At 49.6% G+C, this 18,509-nt stretch overlaps 3 protein-coding genes across 3 annotated transcripts; 2 read left to right on the top strand and 1 right to left on the bottom strand.

The window, feature by feature from the left end:
* The first annotated feature begins 1,739 nt into the window (after positions 1-1,739).
* Positions 1,740-4,390, top strand: LOC123182168 (histone deacetylase 8). Its single transcript, XM_044594645.1, has 3 exons — positions 1,740-2,134; positions 2,427-3,007; positions 3,689-4,390. Exons 1-3 carry the CDS (start codon positions 1,837-1,839, stop codon positions 3,989-3,991), a joined length of 1,182 nt encoding a protein of 393 aa, XP_044450580.1. The 5' UTR covers positions 1,740-1,836; the 3' UTR covers positions 3,992-4,390.
* A 2,659-nt stretch (positions 4,391-7,049) lies between these two features.
* On the top strand, positions 7,050-9,176 carry LOC123182169 (protein LEAD-SENSITIVE 1). Its single transcript, XM_044594646.1, has 3 exons — positions 7,050-7,258; positions 7,379-7,452; positions 8,192-9,176. The coding sequence occupies exons 1-3, from the start codon at positions 7,239-7,241 to the stop codon at positions 8,926-8,928; spliced, it is 831 nt and encodes a 276-aa protein (XP_044450581.1). The 5' UTR covers positions 7,050-7,238; the 3' UTR covers positions 8,929-9,176.
* Positions 9,177-11,270: 2,094 nt separating this feature from the next.
* On the bottom strand, positions 11,271-12,556 carry LOC123170302 (dof zinc finger protein DOF1.8). Its single transcript, XM_044588137.1, has one exon. The coding sequence runs from the start codon at positions 12,447-12,449 to the stop codon at positions 11,502-11,504; it is 948 nt and encodes a 315-aa protein (XP_044444072.1). The 5' UTR covers positions 12,450-12,556; the 3' UTR covers positions 11,271-11,501.
* Positions 12,557-18,509: the final 5,953 nt, after the last annotated feature.

Here is an 18,509-nt window from a genome sequence, read left to right as displayed (position 1 = left end):
GAGCAGGGAGAGTTGGACGAAGCGGAGAAGGTTAGACGAAGAGACTAACGTAAGATGGGAAACGGAACCTTACGGTTCAGGCAAACATCTTATTCTTATGGCGCATCACGTCCCATTGACTTCGATCTGAGAATAAAAAGAAACATAAACAAAAAAAATTATGAGGGCAAAGGAAAGAGAGAAAGGGGAGCTCATCACCAACCATGGCCCAAAACAGGGTCAGGTCCCGTCGCTGCATCCAGTACCGTCCATGACGTTGTCTGGTACTACATGTGTTGCTGAAATGACTTCATTTTTTTGAGTTAGTGGCGCCTGTTAATCAGGCGGCCGGGGCGGTGTCCCATACGCCCGTCAGAGTCGTGTCCCGGTCTCGCGACATGGGCTCAAACGGCGGCGGAAGTGAGGCATGGAATCAAGCGGTGGCGGTGGCTAGTGGAGACGTGAGATCAAGTGGATGCCCCGGCCATGGATAAGGCCTCCTCCACCACCGAATCACACCGCCGGCTGCCGGGCTAGGCCAGGGCCACCCTGCACCAGCCGCCCTCCATGGCTCCCAGCTCTCGCTGGACTTCCTCCGGCCAGGCCACCACCTGACCCCGCGTCCGCACTTATGAGGCAGGGGACATCCGCCTCAGGTGCCTAGCCGGCCGACCACCAGATCCCAGCCGCTCATCCTGACCTCCGCCAGCCGACGGCCACCTTGCCATGGATGTCGAGGTTGCATGGCCGAGGCGCGTGGGCACCGTGGAGGCTGCTTGATGGTGCGTGCGGGCAGCGAGTGCTACGGCGAAGTGGAGAGGGTAGCAGGGCGACGGCGGCATGGTGAGCCGGTGGGCAGGGGTCGTGCGCCGTTTTCGTTGGAAAGAATGCATCACGTCTGATTCGGCTGACAAATAGATGGAAATAATGCCTCACATATCTGATTAGGAGATCCACGATTGGTTATTTTGTTTTCTAATTAATGTGATTGAGCGATTTAAGGTAAGGTTAATTAAATTAGATTTGATCTTTAAAGATTGATCGTGATTGATTCTTTCACATAAAAATATTACTAAATAACTTGCGTCAGTATGGAAAGTTATGATCCTTTCAGAAATTTTCATTGTGTGAGAGGGTGACGCGAAACTAAACCGGTGTGCTGGGGGAGGGGACGAAAAAACCCAGTGAAAATAAATCGTGGATGCTATTCACCAACTCAGGCATTAGGAGTTGAGACAACTGAAGTAATACGTAAGGTTTTACCTCTTCAAGGGGCCCGAACCTGGTTAAACATCGTGTCTTTAGTTTGTTTTGTTATCATCTAGCCAAGATCACCAGCTCGGGACCCCCTACCGTGATCTGCCGAATTTAACACCGACACCTGCCTAGCATGTATTTTTTTTAGGTAAAACTAGCTCGTATCTAATCGGGCCGTGCCAGCACGTGGCCCATCCTGGGGCGTGCCTGGACCATGAGGCTGGGCATGAGGGTCGGCACGACATGGCCTGTTTACCTTTTTTCAGAACTTTTTATATATTGGCCCCCAAAACAGTCCAAATAGGCCCAAATCAGCCCAAATCAGACGGGCTGGTGGCTAAACGTGCCGGTGGGCCGATCCCTTTTCTTGCTGTGCCGCGTGTCTGGGCCAGAGAGCGCGGCACGATTGCCGGCCCGGAACGGCCCATGTAATTGGGGTGCCTTGGTAGGCCCGTAGGCCGTGCCGTGCAGGCCAGGTCTCTTTCTCTCTGTTGCCTCAAAAAACAAAAGATCTCTCTCTGTGGGAGTCAAACTCGAGCCTCGGTCAACAGACGTTGAAGCATCACGAACTACCGCCGATAACTCCGGCGGTCGCCGCCGATGGACTCCTCTTCGTCCTCGGTCCCTGCTGCTGCGGCTGCGGAGGGGGCGCCTCCGGCGGGGGAGAATCTGGCCGTGTTCTGGCACGAGGGCATGCTGGCCCACGACGCCGGCCGCGGCGTGTTCGACTCGGGCCGCGACCCGGGCTTCCTCGACGTGCTCGACCACCACCCGGAGAACGCCGACCGCGTCCGCAACATGGTCTCCATCCTCCGCCGCGGGCCCATCGCGCCCTTCCTCTCTTGGCACTCCGGCACCCCCGCCCACGCCAGCGACCTCCTGTCCTTCCACTCCCCAGGTCTGCCCCCAAATCTACTCGGAAAGTCAACTAACCTAGAGTACTAATTACTAAAGCTCCTATCGAACTGCCAATCATTCTTTACTATACCTTATTTTAATCCTTGTAGTGTGCTACATCTATACTGTGTGTCGTTTGAATTGGCAAAATGAACTATTTTGTAACTTGTAATTACTCGTTTGGATTCAGAAACCATGTTCATGTTCATTCGGGAAATAATCCAGTTCCTTTAAAATTACAGCAAACCTCTTGTGTGTTCCTAACGGACCCTTAATCTTGTTGTGATCTTCAGAATACATCGAGGAGCTCGCGCAGGCGAATGCCAGTGGACCCAAGAAGTTATGTGAGGGCACTTTCTTGAACCCTGGTTCATGGGGTGCCGCGCTTCTGGCTGCCGGAACAACCTTATCAGCTACGAGGCACATACTAGATGGGCATGGGAAGATAGCCTACGCATTGGTCCGTCCCCCTGGCCATCACGCGCAACCGGACCATGCCGACGGTTACTGCTTTCTGAACAATGCCGGACTTGCTGTGCAGCTGGCTCTGGATTCTGGCCGCGCAAAGGTTGCCGTTGTTGACATAGATGTGCACTATGGAAATGGTACTGCGGAGGGCTTCTATTGCACGGACAACGTGTTGACAATCTCTCTTCACATGAAGCATGGTACTTGGGGTCCTTCGCATCCGCAGAGTGGCTCGTCTGATGAGATTGGGGAAGGCAAGGGGCTTGGGTACAATCTCAATATACCTTTGCCTAATGGCAGTGGGGATAAAGGCTATGAGTATGCAATGAATGAATTGGTTGTCCCGGCGATTGACAAGTTTCAACCTCAGCTTTTGGTTTTTGTCATTGGCCAAGATTCTAGCATGGTGAGCTGAGTATGCTTATTTGTTCTCCTTAGTTCACTACATGTTCTTTTTTTTTTTGCGTGGAAGTTCACTACATGTTCTACTTGTCAATCCTGCTAAATCATGTCCAGTTTCATATTCTTTTTTTTTCTCGAGAAGATGCAGTCACATTTTAGCAATTGTAATATATTGCGAAGTTAAAAAATATAGGTATCAGTGTATCCCATACCATGTTGTGAAAATAACTAGATTTCATATAGGAACTAAGTGACTTTTTGTTTAGATAAGAAATAGGCACCCAAATTCGAGTGGAGAATTCAAACATCGGTAGCAGCCACACCTCCCACCAACTGAGCAAGGCTCAGTTCCCCTACTTACCATCTTGTATAACACAGTGTGGGACTGTGGGAATATATAAACTTCATACCAAGGAAGATAATAAATATACTTGCGCTAAATGTATGTATACTATCTAGATTTCTTATCATTCATTTTGGATAATCTATACTGTGGAACGGAAGTTATATACTGAACGCAAAATATTACTCCCTCCGATCCAAAATAAGTGTCGTGGTTTTAGAACTAAATCAAATGGTAGCAATTGTACCTTGAAGATTGAGGTGATGTTGCATGCATGATAATCTTCTGTCTTGAATTATATGACTCCGTTGGACGAACTAATTGTGAATTTTCTCCATGCAGTTTGATCCAAATGGAAGACAGTGCTTGACCATGGATGGTTACAGGAAAATTGCACAACTAATGAGGGGTGTGGCTAATCGACATAGCGATGGGCAAATGTTGATTGTCCAGGAAGGGGGTTACCACATCAGTTATTCAGCATACTGTCTGCATGCGACACTAGAAGGCGTTCTGAATCTTGAGGCCCCGTTGCTGGATGACCCAATCGCATACTATCCAGAGGATGAGAAGTACACCATGAAAGTTGTCGACGTCATGAAGAAATGCTGGAAAGAATCCATTCCATTCTTGAAGGACATTTAGAGACGCACACACATCTTCAACACGGCGGCGGCGATGCTCAATTCTGAATCGTGTCATGCTCTACATTTATAGCCTTCTGCTGACCGCAAAGGGTATGTTTATTGGAGCAACTTGAAAATGGATGCACCTTCCCTCAACCCCTGATTCCCCTATAGGTTTGCTGCGTGATTTGATTTGTAATGGTGTTTGTTGCTTAAGGTTCAGATGAATATTCAGGCTTTTCCTTTTTCTTTTAAGAGGGAGAGGATGAAATCAGACCTTTTGCTTGAGCAGTTTGATCACAGGTCACAGTAGAACAAGTCCGCAGACATCTTTACGCCAACTAGTGGCAAAGTCTTGATCGTCTAGTAAGGGATGTTAGCTGTTACCCGTTGAATTGAGAATCTATTTTTCGTTGCATGCCGTCCGTTGAATTGAAGAGAGCATATATCTGTTGCAAAAGCAGGGTGGTGCTACCTAGAAATGCTGCAAAGAATCGATCCCTTCATGGACGGAAGGAAGCGACGACGTCTCGCCGCATCCAGCCGCCCCTGCATCGCATCGTGTTATACCTTCATATTCGTTTTGTACGTCATCTCTGCCGTTTCTACAGCTATCATACGCTCCACAATTGTTTCTTGCGCCGGATTCTACATCAATCATGCATGTCTCGATGAACAGTATATTGAGAAAAATTAGTAATAAAATTCAAATTATAATATATTTTTTGGCATAGAAGATGGTCGGGAGTGCAAGGAGCATGCAATTTTTCTTGGTGTTTGGACATTCGAAGAGCCCTAGAAAAAAAAAAGAAAAAAAACAGGTTCAAATAGTGTTCTATTTCAAAGTTTCTTTCACGGCCAGATTTCGTCTTTACGCCATGAATTTTTGCACGCGCATTCAAGCATCTTGCATGGCTCAGATTTCTTTTACTATTATATTCAATTTTACTGTTCTCAATCATGCTCCACAATTGTTTCTTGCGCGGTCCCTTTTGTATTTTGTTAGTGGTAGATAGGACTAGACATCCCTCAAGCCGGAGTGAATTGCAGAAAACCACCACATTGAAGCGAAGGGTTGCAGAAAACACTGTTCTATAAATTTGTAGCAGAAAACGCTGATTTTGGGCTTAATCATTTGCAGAAAGCACTGATTGGTCTATTGGGGGCATTTTAACAGTGATTATGATATGTGGGGCCTGCATTTGATGACGTCATAGACAATGTCAAACCGGTCTTTTTCAAAAAGAACCCTCCCTCCGAGAAAAAGAAATCTCCCTTCGCTGCCCGATCCAATAGGGATCAGGCCCCGCCGCCGTTCCCACGGGCCACCGCCCGCGTGGCCTAGGCCAAGGTGCTTGCCGCCTCCTTGCTGTGCAGCGGCGGCTCTGGTCTCGCGCCTGCCACGGCCACGGCCTAGTCTAGGTGGAGGTCCGCTGCCACGGCCGAGGCGCACGGGTCGGCCGGCGCCCTGCTCCTGGAAGCATGGGGTGGCGGGCTAGCGGCGGCTCTGGCCTCCGTATCACCACACAGAATGGTCCTCGTCTCCTCCTTCAGGCACGGCGCTTCAGGCACGGCGGCAGTGCAACAACCGGCGCACGGAGCGGCCGCGACCTCCCGGCAGCAACGGCGGCATCGGAGCAAGCAACAGCGGCGGGATGCAGCACGGGCGCGCATAGCACGAGCGCGAGCAACGGTGGCGACGCGCAATCCCGGATCAAGAAGACTTGTGGCGGCGCGCGTCACCGGAGGAAGCAGCAGCACGTCGACGGGCAGCACGGGCGCAAGCAGCAACGGCGGCGAGCAAGCAGCAGCGGCGACGCGCAACACAGATGCAGCCAAGCAGCAAACCTTGCCGGTGAGCTCCGTCGCCATCAGGGCACCGACGTGGGAAGCAGCGCATGAGCGCGGGATGGCCGGCGGCAGAGTACAGCCGAGCTGGGTATGGCAAGGGCCTAATTGCATTTTTGTTTTCTGATTGAAGGGTGCATCTACAAGAATACCAGGGACTAACAGTTATGCCATATCAGCTCTTGTGGGGCCCACTTGTCATAATCGCGGTTAAAATGCCCAAATGGACCGATCAGTGTTTTTTGTAAAAGATTAAGCGAAGAATCGGTGGTTTTTGACCCAAATTCGTAAACCAGTGTTTTCTGCCAAACTATGTGATAATGTGGTGGTTTCATGCATTTCACTCCTCAAGCCGACCCCATTTTGCGGTCGACCGTTCGTTTGTTTGTACAGTATAAACTTGTGTGGCTGTCAGTGTGCCGGCATCTTTTGCTGGGATGATTACTGTTAATACTTATTTCCTCCGTTTCAAATTACTTGTCGTGGTTTTAGTTTAAATTTAAAACGGAGGGAGTATTTGATTTGCTGCTTCTTATTTGACCTGGTGGTTTTGGACTAGCCGACGTCGACCTGTGTTTATGTCGAGATGTGACTGCAATGTGCCACAGCTTTGGTTGTGCTCCGGCAACGCGTGCAGGTGCAGCTCGGTCGCTCACTCGGCTTGGGTAGCCGCCCCGCCAGGACGATGCCACGCGTACCGAGGGGCTCTGCGTGGACAGGCTGAAGACGAAATCCTTTACTCCACTCCGCTTCAGCTCGCGAGAGCAGACGCGCTTCAGACGCTGCTCCTGCCGACAGCGCTCGTGCGGCCGACCACTGAAAATTTTTCTCTTGACGCGGCCTCGGTAACCTTCGTTGTTAAGGCTAAGTTAGAGGAAGAGCTGTTAACCGTTGTGGTTTGGACTCTGTTCGAAAATACGAATGCAATGTCTTCATACCATAGCAATATTGTTAACTGAAGTTTAAAGTGCTTCTCATGACAAATCTAGATCAAAATCATCTCGTCCCACAGTTTTGAAAACCAGCTAGTCTTGCAAAAATACATAACAGTGGTCAAATTAAATTGATATTTTGTGAAAAGAGACCAAATTTAACTTGACTACTCAAAGATGAGATTAGTAAACAAAGTCTCACAAATAGTCCTACAAGGACGCGTTAACTAATTACTGCGAAAGCCAGGGGTGCAAAACGAAGTATTCCGTCGTCGTATGATAAAGGCACCGGTTACGCGTGTGCGTCAAACGAGATCAGCGTCTCGTGAATCCTACGGCCCATTCCCCCCCGATCCCCTCCCACTTTTTCGTGCTTTACTCCAAAGCGCAAGGCGCCTTCTCGCTTCCGCCCCTCTCCTTCCTCCTCGCCCTCCTCTCCGCCCGCCGCCTGCTCGCCGTCCGATCCGCCGCCCCCCGTCCGTCTCCATGGGTCTGCTGTCCAACAGGTATAGCTCCGAATCGCCCCATTCTTTCGATTTCATACCCTGCGCTGCTGCAATGGCTTTTAATTTGCTCTGCGTCGGTGAATTGATTGGTTCCTTTTTTGTGCGGTTTGGTTTGGTTAGGATCGGGAAGGAGAGCCTGAAGGCGGGGGATCACATCTACTCGTGGAGGGCCGCGTGGGTCTACGCGCATCACGGTGCGGAATCTGTTCCTTCCAATATTATTATTTTCAGTTCTGATTAAATCGTGTTATTTCGCTTCCGTGTAGGTTTTGGTTCTGGTTGTTAATTGATAGCTTTACGTTTTGGAACAATGAATTGAGAAGAGTATGAATTTGTCTGTAATGCCATGTGTCTGCAGTTCTTGTTGGAAATTACATCTTTGTCGTTTGGCAATTTTAGGTAATTAGGAGATTCAGTACTAAACTGGGATGCATGCAGATGTGTCCACAATTAGATTTTGGTAGTGCTTTGATTGGCTGGATAACAGATGTGGTTGTCATAAGCCACTCTAGTTTCAACGGGTGAATGCAAACATGTGCTGTGTCCTGTGTATAGCATATGTTTACTTAGTTCATACGTCCTCTGTTCGCTATTACAAGATGTTTTGGATACTTCAATATGGACTATGTACAGACTGAAATGAGTAAACAAATACACTAAAACGTGTCTAGATACATCTGATTTAGAAAGAAGTTAGAACATCTTATAATAGTGAACGGGGGGAGTACTATATAGAGGGGGCATCAACTTATGTATGTGAGTAATCCTTACCATGAAATCAAATGATGAAATTGCAAAAACAGATGATTAGTCTGGCTGTAGCGAAAACCTCTGTTGCCATGATGTCGCAAATTATTTGCGTATTTGTCAGAACACTAATAGGCGCTTCACTCTTGTAGCTTTGTGCACGTATAACCGTATATTTCTCTGCAGGAATATATGTGGGCGATGATAAGGTGATTCATTTTACCAGAGGAAGGGACCAAGAAGTCGGAACAGGAACTGTCATTGATTTTCTTCTTGTGAGCTCTGGCCCTAATAGGAGCACCACACCATGCTTAGTATGCAGCAGCGAAGAAGCCACCACCGCCGCGGAGACAAATGGTGTGACTTCCTCTTGCCTCAGCTGTTTCCTGGCAGGGGGTGCCCTCTATCGTTTCGAGTATGACGTCAACCCGGCACTCTTCCTTGCCAAAGTGCGAGGAGGGACCTGCACGCTTGCCGCCACTGATCCCGGCGAGGTGGTTGTCCGACGCGCCAAATACTTGTTGACCAATGGTTTCAGGTGCTACAGCCTGTTCAAGAACAACTGCGAGGACTTTGCGATATACTGCAAGACTGGTCTGCTTGTGGCTGAGCAGGGCAACGTCGGGCTCGGGCAGAGTGGGCAGGCTGTGTCCATCATCGGTGGCCCTCTTGCTGCTGTGGTTTCAACCCCTTTCCGCCTAGTAACCACAAACATCTATGGAGTGGCAGTGATGGCTGTTGGGGTGTACTGTGTCAGCAGGTACGCAGGTGACATTGGCAACCGCCGAGACGTGCTGAAACTGGAAGTGGAGGACCTGACTGCCGGGCTCGCAAGCGGCCGGATTCGTCCAGCGAACATCAGTCAGCTGGCAACTCCGGGGCAAGTCCAGGCTCCGGCAGTGACCACACTCGTTGCTGCTTAGAATGCAGCACTGATGTTGTAAAATATGGAGATGTATACATCACCATCACTACTGCTATATGTACCACCGGAATAGTTGTTCAAACCTGCTAAAACTGTGCCAAGAGTGAAATTCCCATTCAGCAAGAGCTGTGTGTCGAGTGCTGTATCCGCTACGGTCGTGTATGGTTTCTCTTTAGTATTGTAAAGAAGGTTGAACATTGGTGTGTGGTTTTCTTGAATTTGTATCAAGATCTCTACTCCTGTCTATTTCTGGCTTCTCTTTTCACTTCTTGGGGAAACGTTTGCACATTGCAGACAATATCACCTGAGCCCCCAACTGATGGCTTTCATTCTAAACACGCGGTACAAATAAACTGAAACAGAAGGTTTAAGAAACACATTTTCTTGTGGTCCTGTAGAACTGCCAAAACGTCATACATTGCTTTACAGAGTGATTAGTTTATTTCTAATCAAGAAACTGAGGGCAAGTCTACCTAACAATTTGAAGAAAAAGTTTAAATCTTATATAAATCCTTTGAGATTTCCATGTTCCAACTGGCCTGAAGTGGCTGCATATAAGTGTATGTATAAGTGGTATATGGAGTAACTGAATTTCGGGTAGCTCTTTTTTGTTTCCTATGGACAGTTGTACCTGAATACTCGCAGCGGATTTCCTACTAATGCGTCAACTCACAGTTCTCTTTCCTTTTGCCTCCTCTCTCATGGATTTGGCCCCTCTCTCTCTCTCTCATTGATTTTCGGAGTTGACATAAGTATTTGATTTTTCATTAGGGGTTGAACCAAGCTTTATTACTCGAAGTCCACATGGTGTGGAATGCAAAAAGGATCATGGGGTTGGTCTAACCAGGCATGGCGCCCCTGGTCAAGAGAATGTGCTTGTCGAGCCGCTTCATGAATTTGTTTCAACAAAGAAAAGGTTCACTTATTCAAAAAACCTAACGAAAATTGAAAAAAGTTCACTAATTCGAGAAAAAGTTCATAAATTTGAATAAGTTCACAGAATTTGAAAAAGTTTATTAATTCAAGAAAAGTTAATGAATTTTAAAAAGTTTACAAGTTTGAAAAAAGTTAATGAACATTTTGAAAAAGTTCAGGATATACAAAATAGTTTAAGAAAATTGAAAAAAGTTCATTAATTTTCAAAAAGAGTTCATACATTTGAAAAAAAGTTCATCGTTTCGAAAAAAGTTCATCGATTTTCATGAAAGTTGACGAGCTTTGGAAAAAGTTCATTGATTTTTATAAAAGTTCATTGAACTAGAAAAAATTTCGTTGAATTTGAAAAACAACCATCGAATTCGAAAAAATAGTTCATCGATTTTAAAAAAAGTTCAACGAATTCAAAAAAGGTTCACGAATTGAAAAATAGTTCATTGATTTTACCAAATAACGCGAAAATGGAAAAAAGTTTGCGCATTTATCATTTATCAAAAATTGTAAGAATAAAGAAAAAAATTGTAAAAAAAATAAACAAAATCGTTCGAAAATACAGTATGTAAATCAATTCGAAAGAAGGTAAGAAATCTCGTCCGAAGGAAGTGGGTTGATGGTTATCTCGGCGTTATCGAAACCAGCAGGTCGCTAAATGAGAACGTAAATTAATGGGCCGGTCCAGGTCGCGGTAGGTGGTGCACGCTGCAGGTGCCCGTTAACCAAATGCACGTTAACCAGCGCCAAATAGGATTTGCCCCTTTACTTCGTTTTCAGACGCAGCGTGAACTCTGTTCCTAGTGCATCTGCAACGGCAAGGGACCGGCAGGAGCACCACTCCACAGTCTCGTTTCCATCTTTATCACTCGAACGATTTTGCTGTGAAATTCTACGGAAGGCGCATGTGCAGGGTGCAGCTGGTTTTCTGATTTCCCTTCTGATGCAAGTTGTTACTCCTTTTTGCCCCCTGTTCTTAAAAATAACCGCAATCACGCTGCCAATCTGTTGAAGACGATGACAGTGAACGCTCGCTCGAGCCGGCAATGATGGATCCATAGAGCGCCCTCCCACCGTCTATCCACGGGCTGGATCTCGGAGCTGCCTGTCCTGTTGTAGCAACAATAATTGAGGCGTGCAGGCATGGTAAATCTCCTCTATAACGAGCTAGGGCCAAACGTCACCTTTCGAGCGACTAGTGGCAGCTGCTTCAGATTGTTAGCCACGTCCACGCCACTCCACAGGGCATGTCGTTGGAATCCCAGTGCACCATTCACTCATTCATTCACCAGCATGGCACCATCGGCATCGGCATGTGTGTGCCCATCCATCCACACCCAGGTCAGGCAGTGCATGTGTATAACAGGAACAACATTGATTGGTCGTCCTAGGAAGAAGGGAACGTGTAGCTCAGAACAGGAAAAACCAGCTGTTAATAGTAAGTATATTACCAATACAAATATCGATATTATGATTACAGTACATCCTTTTTATCCCACATGTATACTCCTTGACCATGAACACGATCCCCATATATATAAGTTACTTTTGAACAAGGGTAAAAAATAGGGAGAGGAAAAGAAAAGACAGAAAATCAATCACGAGAACAGCGGCAGACACGAATCAACGAGCTTGAAAATGAGCTTAGCATCGATCGAGGCCTGCGGAGAGAGCAGCTTCTAGCCCTTGGCAGCCCAGCACCTTGCTCCAGACGTCGTCGCCGGCGGGGACGCCTTCGTGGAGGCTCATGGCGTCCTCCTCCGGAAGCGAACTGAACGGCTCGTACTTGGCCTCCTGGTCCCACGCCGACGGGAGCATCGTCAGATCGCCGCCGTCCGTTGGCAGCCCGAGCGAGTCGTAGCAGCTCTGGTCTACGCTGAAGTTGAACTCGCCTAGCGCGTGCGCGCGCGCGTCGCCGCACTGGAGCATCGTCGTCGCGCTGGGCTCCGTGCTGCTCGCCGGCCCGCAGATTTCGCCCAATCTGTGTTGGCCTGGGCTGGATAGGGCCGGCGGGCTCATCTCCGTGCTTGACCCACTCGAGGTGTCGGCCGATTCCGGCACGACGGCGCACTGCTCGGCGAGGGGCTGGTGGCTTAAGAACTTGGAGTAGAGCAGTGCCAGATCAATCGTCGGGCCGTCGGCGGCTCCGGCGGGCTTCTCAGCCTCGGTCGACGACGGCTGGCCTAGCTCGGCCGGGTTGCCAACCATGCCTTCCAAGAGCAGGTCGGGCCGGACCGGGCCGTGGAAGCGGTGAGAGAACACTGCTGCGCCGTGGTTCGGCGAGGCCGTGTCGGCCTCGGCCATGGACCGCACCGGCTTGCCCCGCCGGTTCTTGCGGCAGCCGCCGCCGACGGGCACGTTGCGGAGGGACCCGCCCTTGGTCCAGTAGCGGCGGCAGCCCTTGCAGAAGTAGCGCGGCTGGCTGAGGCTGTAGTTGTTGTAGTAGCAGAACTTGGTGTTGGGCGAGTCGCAGCGCGGGCAGTTGGGCGCCACCTCCACGTTCGGCCGGTACCGCCGGGGGTCGACCAGCATCGCGCGCCGTCCGGCGGCGGCGGCGTAGGCCAACATGCTCTCGCTGTGAGAAGACAGCATGGCGACGATCGGAGAGGAGGAGATCAGCAAGCAAGCAGGAGACCTGGGGAATGTGGGAATGCGGTGATGTGAGAGGATTTGGAAGCTTGCAGATGCGAGAGGAGAGAGAGGAGGGAGGCGTATATATACGTGGGACGGCGGGAGAGCTGCCGAAGCCAGGACGAGATGTTTTCCTCGGTAGGCCATGGTGCATGTGCATGTGATTGCGAGCTTGTGCTGGTAATTAGTTAGTCAGTGACCGTGGCGAGTTGTTGCTGTAGCCAGGCTCCTTGATCCGTAGAGGTTTTTTCAGCGTCTCCTGGTGCTTGTGGGAATTGAATTGTGTGTTCTAAAATCCACTCAATTTAGCTATAGAATCTTTATGGTCGATTTTGAACTCACGAATTTTGCAGGATTTTCGTATAAACGAGTTCAATCTTCATGAGAATTAAATACAAAGGACCCTGATAAGTGTCACACGAGTGGCACGAACACATGACAACTCCGACCTTTTTTATGGCAAGTTTAGTGACGCAAGGTTGACAAGTTAAGTTGTCAAGCATTGCAACTTCTTTTTCGGATGGCAAGTTTCAGTTTTTTTAGAGTTTTTTTTTTCGAATGGCAACTTTAGTAAAAAAAGTCAAGCCGGAGTATTTCGTGCCACGGGTGTGTCACTTATCATTTGGGAAAACAAAACATGGCCACGGCTAGGACTGACTAATCACTAAAAAAAAACCATGCAGGCATGCATGGTTAACGGAGTAAATTGCATAAAACCATCATTTTGAGGGCTAAGTTTGCGAAAAACCCTAGGATACAGTTTCTCTGCAGAAAACACCACATCTTGTGTACAATGATCGGCGGATTTGGCTCGTTTAAGTGCGTTTATGATAGATGGGGTACGTTTTCTGCTTACGTGGCACAGCAATCTAGGTTTAATGCGAAAAAGCCCCCAAATTTCTCTCCCTGCTTCCCAGGCCCATCCCGACCCCGACCATCGTCGCCCCTCCCGACCCCAGACACCACCCGTCCCAACCTCGGCCGCCCCCATCCTGACCCCGAACGAGGCAGAGGCCCGCCATTGCCGTTGCTGCACCGAGGGCGAGGACGTCCCCCGCCCCTTCCTCCTCGGGCCGCCGTCGTCGTGCCCCCAACCAGATCCGGCCACATCGGCCTCCACTGTCCCCGCCCGGCACCGGATCCGGCGGGAATGCCCCGACCAGCTCGGTGTGGTGAGCGCGTGGGGCTACAATGGGAGGACGACGACTGGAGTAGCAGGGGCGGCCTACCGTTCCTCGATGCTCCAGCGACCGTGGCAATGGCCAGCACATAAGGGAGCACGACGGGAGCGGCGTGCTCGAGCCACCGCCAGAAAGCCTCCATGGCAGGGACTAGCTCGTGGGCCTTGCTCGCGGCCGTGGCTACGAAGCGCTGGACGGGCGTCCAAAAGCCGGCGACGGTGTTCTGCATCCACCGCCGGCGATGGCGGATCGAGGGTGATGCCGGCGACGGCGTTCTGCAGCCACCGCCGACGACAAGTCGGATAACGCGCCGCCGATCTACTGTAGAACGAGAAGCGGGGGCTAATTGCGTTTTTCATTTTTGATTTAGGGGTGTCTATGTAAAATTCTAGGGTCTAGTTTGTAATTTAGATTAAAACCCATCTGGCACAAAAAGTTACACCACGTAAGCAAAAGACATGCCCCACCTGTAATAAACTCAATTAATAGAGTCAAATCGAGTCAAATCCGCCGATCAATTTTTTTGCAAAACCATTACGCAAGATATGGTCTTTTCTGCAGAGAAACTGTATTCTAGTGTTTTTCACAAACCTAACCCTTAAAATGAAGGTTTTATGCAATTTACTCTGGTTAAGGAGAGGGAAGAGGTACCATGGCCAACAACCAGTGCTTGTGCAGTTTCTTTAGTGGATACAGTAGTGTGTCGAGCTCGCGCAATGGCGCCATAACAACCACAGTCCACAGTGCAGACCATTAATTGATTTAATGTGGGCTTAGAGAAAAATTCACGCCACTGAGCTGGAGACCTAATTAGCGCTAAGACAGGAGGCGGGTCACGATCACGGACGTTTAATACCTCGCGACTTTGGGGAGGAGGCAAGCGGAGTACTGTGGTACGAAGCGTCCATGTTTCGCCCACAGATATCATGGCAGACACGCACGGAGATCGGACTTTGGACTCCGCCGGAGGGATTGATGGGGCGCGTCTACGTGCGTACGTACGCCCGCCTGTTTGTGGGGACTGCTCGCACGGGAAACACGATGGAGTATTCATCACTGCCCCTTCCACGGCGAAACCAGTGTGTATACGACCCTTCTTGGTACGATTAGGCGTCGCACTGGGATGCACATGCACCGCTGGTAGTGGCCAACCTGGTAAGAAGGATATCTGCATCGGACTGGAGACGTGTACTATAACCTCTCGTGTTTTTGTGTTAACCACGTCGACGTGCGATGCCTTTCATGGGTGTTGACGTGTTGTTTGCCATCCTCCTCCACCCTGCTATGGTGTGTCCAGCTAGGGCTGCCATGATAGAGGTAACTAGGATTCAACACTATTTGATACTCCCCCCGTCCAGAAATACTCATCGGAAAAATAGGTAAAAATGGATCTATCTAGAAATAAATTACGCCTAGATACACCATTCCTCCGACAAGTATTTCCGAATGGAAGGAGTACAAGATTTAATGGCAGTTACACGGTCGATGAGTGAAATAGGAAGGTAGCCACGAAGGGGAAAGAGAAGAGAGCCGCCCCCGCCGCTCGTGATCCTCTGGATAACACTAGGGCAGCCGTACCGCAACGCTTAACTACTACTCCCTCCGTTCCAAATTACTCGTCGCATATCTAGAACTAAAATACATCTAGATACATCCATACCTGCGACAAGTAATTCGGGACGGAGGGAGTAGTTCCTTCTTCTTGTGCTTGGGCCATTCGCCAACTCCGCCCAATCATCCTGTTGTTGGCTTCCTAGTTTTGGTGGGCCTGGCCTGTTGTTCTCTCCCAGCTGGTGTAGTTACGCTTGGCGCGGTCAAGGTGGATGTTGTGCTTGAGGTATCACTGACAATCCCCTCTCCTTGAATTCCAGCTTGTCCCCAAGCTGGAGCATCAGGGAAACATTGGCGAAGGCGGTCGATGTCTTCCCAAGTGGTCTTGTCCGCCGTGGAGTGCGACCAGTGTGTGAGCCCTTGCCTCACTGTCCAAGTGGCCTTGTGTGCTTGTTCCATTGGCGCATGATCTGCAGCGGCACCCAGGCTGGAGCTCGAGGGAATCGCCGATGGAGATCTTCAAGGTCTTCCCAGTTGATGTCGTCGTCTGCTATTCCTGTCCAATAGATCATTCCTTGTCGTACCATCTTGTTAGACGTCTTGCGCCAACGGCACTTGAGCGCCTTCAAGGGGACCTGGAACTCAATGTTAGTAGAAGGAAGTACGTGTGGAAATATGCCCTAGAGGCAATAATAAATGGTTATTATTATATTTCTTTGTTCATGGTAATTGTCTATTATTCATGCTATAATTGTATTGTCCGGAAATCGTAATACATGTGTGAATACATAGACCACAACCTGTCCCTAGTAAGCCTCTAGTTGATTAGCTCGTTGATCAACAGATAGTCATGGTTTCCTGACTATGGACATTGGATGTCATTGATAACGGGATCACATCATTAGGAGAATGATGTGATGGACAAGACCCAACTTAAGCATAGCATAAAAGATCGTGTAGTTTCGTTTGCTAGAGCTTTTCCAATGTCAAGTATCTTTTCCTTAGACCATGAGATCGTGCAACTCCCGGATACCGTAGGAGTGCTTTGGGTGTGCCAAACGTCACAACGTAACTGGGTGACTATAAAGGTGCATTACGGGTATCTCCGAAAGTGTCTGTTGGGTTGGCACGGATCGAGACTGGGATTTGTCACTCCGTGTAAACGGAGAGGTATCTCTGGGCCCACTCGGTGATGCATCATCATAATGAGCTCAATGTGACTAAGGCGTTAGTCACGGGATCATGCATTGCGGTACGAGTAAAGAGACTTGCCGGTAACGAGATTGAACAAGGTATTGGGATACCAACGATCGAATCTCGGGCAAGTAACATACCGTTTGACAAAGGGAATTGCATACGGATTGATTGAATCCTTGACACCGTGGTTCATCCGATGAGATCATCGTGGAGCATGTGGGAGCCAACATGGGTATCCAGATCCCGCTGTTGGTTATTGACCGGAGAGGCGTCTCGGTCATGTCTGCATGTCTCCCGAACCCGTAGGGTCTACACACTTAAGGTCCGGTGACGCTAGGGTTGTAGAGATATATGTATGCGGAAACCCGAAAGTTATTCGGAGTCCCGGATGAGATCCCGGACGTCACGAGAGGTTCCGGAATGGTCCGGAGGTAAAGATTTATATATGGGAAGTCTTATTTTGGTCGCCGGAAAAGTTTCGCACTTTATCGGTATTGTACCGGGAGTGCCGAAAGGGGTCCGGGGGTCCACCAAGGGGGTCCACCAGCCCCGGGGGGCCACATGGGCTGTAAGGGGTGCGCCTTGGCCTATATGGGCCAAGGGCACCAGCCCCAAGAGGCCCATGCGCAAGAGATAAGAAAAAAGGGAGAGTCCTAAAGGGGGAAGGCACCTCCGAGGTGCCTTGGGGGGAAAGGACTCCCCCCTGGCCGCAACCTTCCTTGGAGGAAGGGGCAAGGCTGCGCCCCCCTCTCTCCCTTGGCCCTATATATAGTGGGGGGAAGGGAGGGCAGCAACAACTAAGCCTTGGGCGCCTCCCTCCTCCCCTGCAACACCTCTCTCTCTCTCTCGCAGAAGCTTGCGAAGCCCTGCCGGAGAGCCGCTACATCCACCACCACGCCGTCGTGCTGTTGGATCTCCATCAACCTCTCCTTCCCCCTTGCTGGATCAAGAAGGAGGAGACGTCGCTGCACCGTACGTGTGTTGAACGCGGAGGTGCCGTATGTTCGGCACTCGGTCATCGGTGATTTGGATCACGGCGAGTACGACTCCGTCATCCACGTTCATTGGAACGCTTCCGCTCGCGATCTACAAGGGTATGTAGATCCACTCCTTTCCCCTCGTTGCTAGTAGACTCCATAGATGCATCTTGGTGAGCGTAGGAAAATTTTAAATTATGCTATGATTCCCAACAGTACGCTCACCGGCTGCTCTAGGCCAAGATGCGCCGTCTTGAGCCGTGACACATGGAATACTGGGTGAACCAGGGAGCCCTCCGGAAGCTGTAGTTTGGTATGCCATAACTCCTATCTTTGCTGTTACTGGGAATGGCCCAAAGAATTTGAACGTTAGTTTTTGGCAAGCTCGTCGGGCTATGGAGGACTGGACGTAAGGCTATAGCTTCAGGAACACCTGGCCCCTGGCTGGAATGATCGATCTGAACACGTTTTTCCGCCTGTTCATTCATGCTTTTTGCGCCCGATGCAAGTGTTGCTTGACCAACTCTAGCATCAACTGTAACTCTTCTAACCATGCTTTAACATCCATTGGCTGGTATGCATCAGCGGCAACCAAACCCAGTGGCCGCGGATTGCGTCCATACAACATCGTGGAAGGTGATTTTCCCAAGCTGGAGTGAGTGCTGGTGTTGTACCAGAATTCCGCGAGGGAGAGCAACTTGGATCATTGGCGTGGTGAAGCTTGCACGTAGTAGCGCAAGAAGGTCTCGAGGCATTGGTTGACCCTCTTGGTCTGCCCATTCGTCTACGGTTGTCTTGCCTTGCTTAGATATAGCTCGGTCCTCGTCAGCTTGAAGAGGTGTTGCCAAAAACGACTAGTGAAGATAGGATCCATATCTGAGATAATGGACCGAGGCATACCGTGATGCTTGTAGACGTGGTCCATGAACTGTTGAGCAACTACTTGAGTTGTAAATGGATGCACAAGGGGAACAAAGTGGGGGGTAATTTGCTAGCTTGTCAACGACTAGAATAATGCAATTAACCATGCTGACAGTAGAAGACCAGCAATGAAGTCTATGGTGGCTATTAAGGCTGGCACGAAATCAGAATGGGTTGTAGCAGTCCCGGGTTTA

This window comes from Triticum aestivum, chromosome 1D (genome assembly GCF_018294505.1).
Source record: "Triticum aestivum cultivar Chinese Spring chromosome 1D, IWGSC CS RefSeq v2.1, whole genome shotgun sequence".
In the NCBI taxonomy this organism is placed as follows: Eukaryota; Viridiplantae; Streptophyta; class Magnoliopsida; order Poales; family Poaceae; genus Triticum; species Triticum aestivum.
This window is presented reverse-complemented; position numbering and strand designations above follow the sequence as displayed.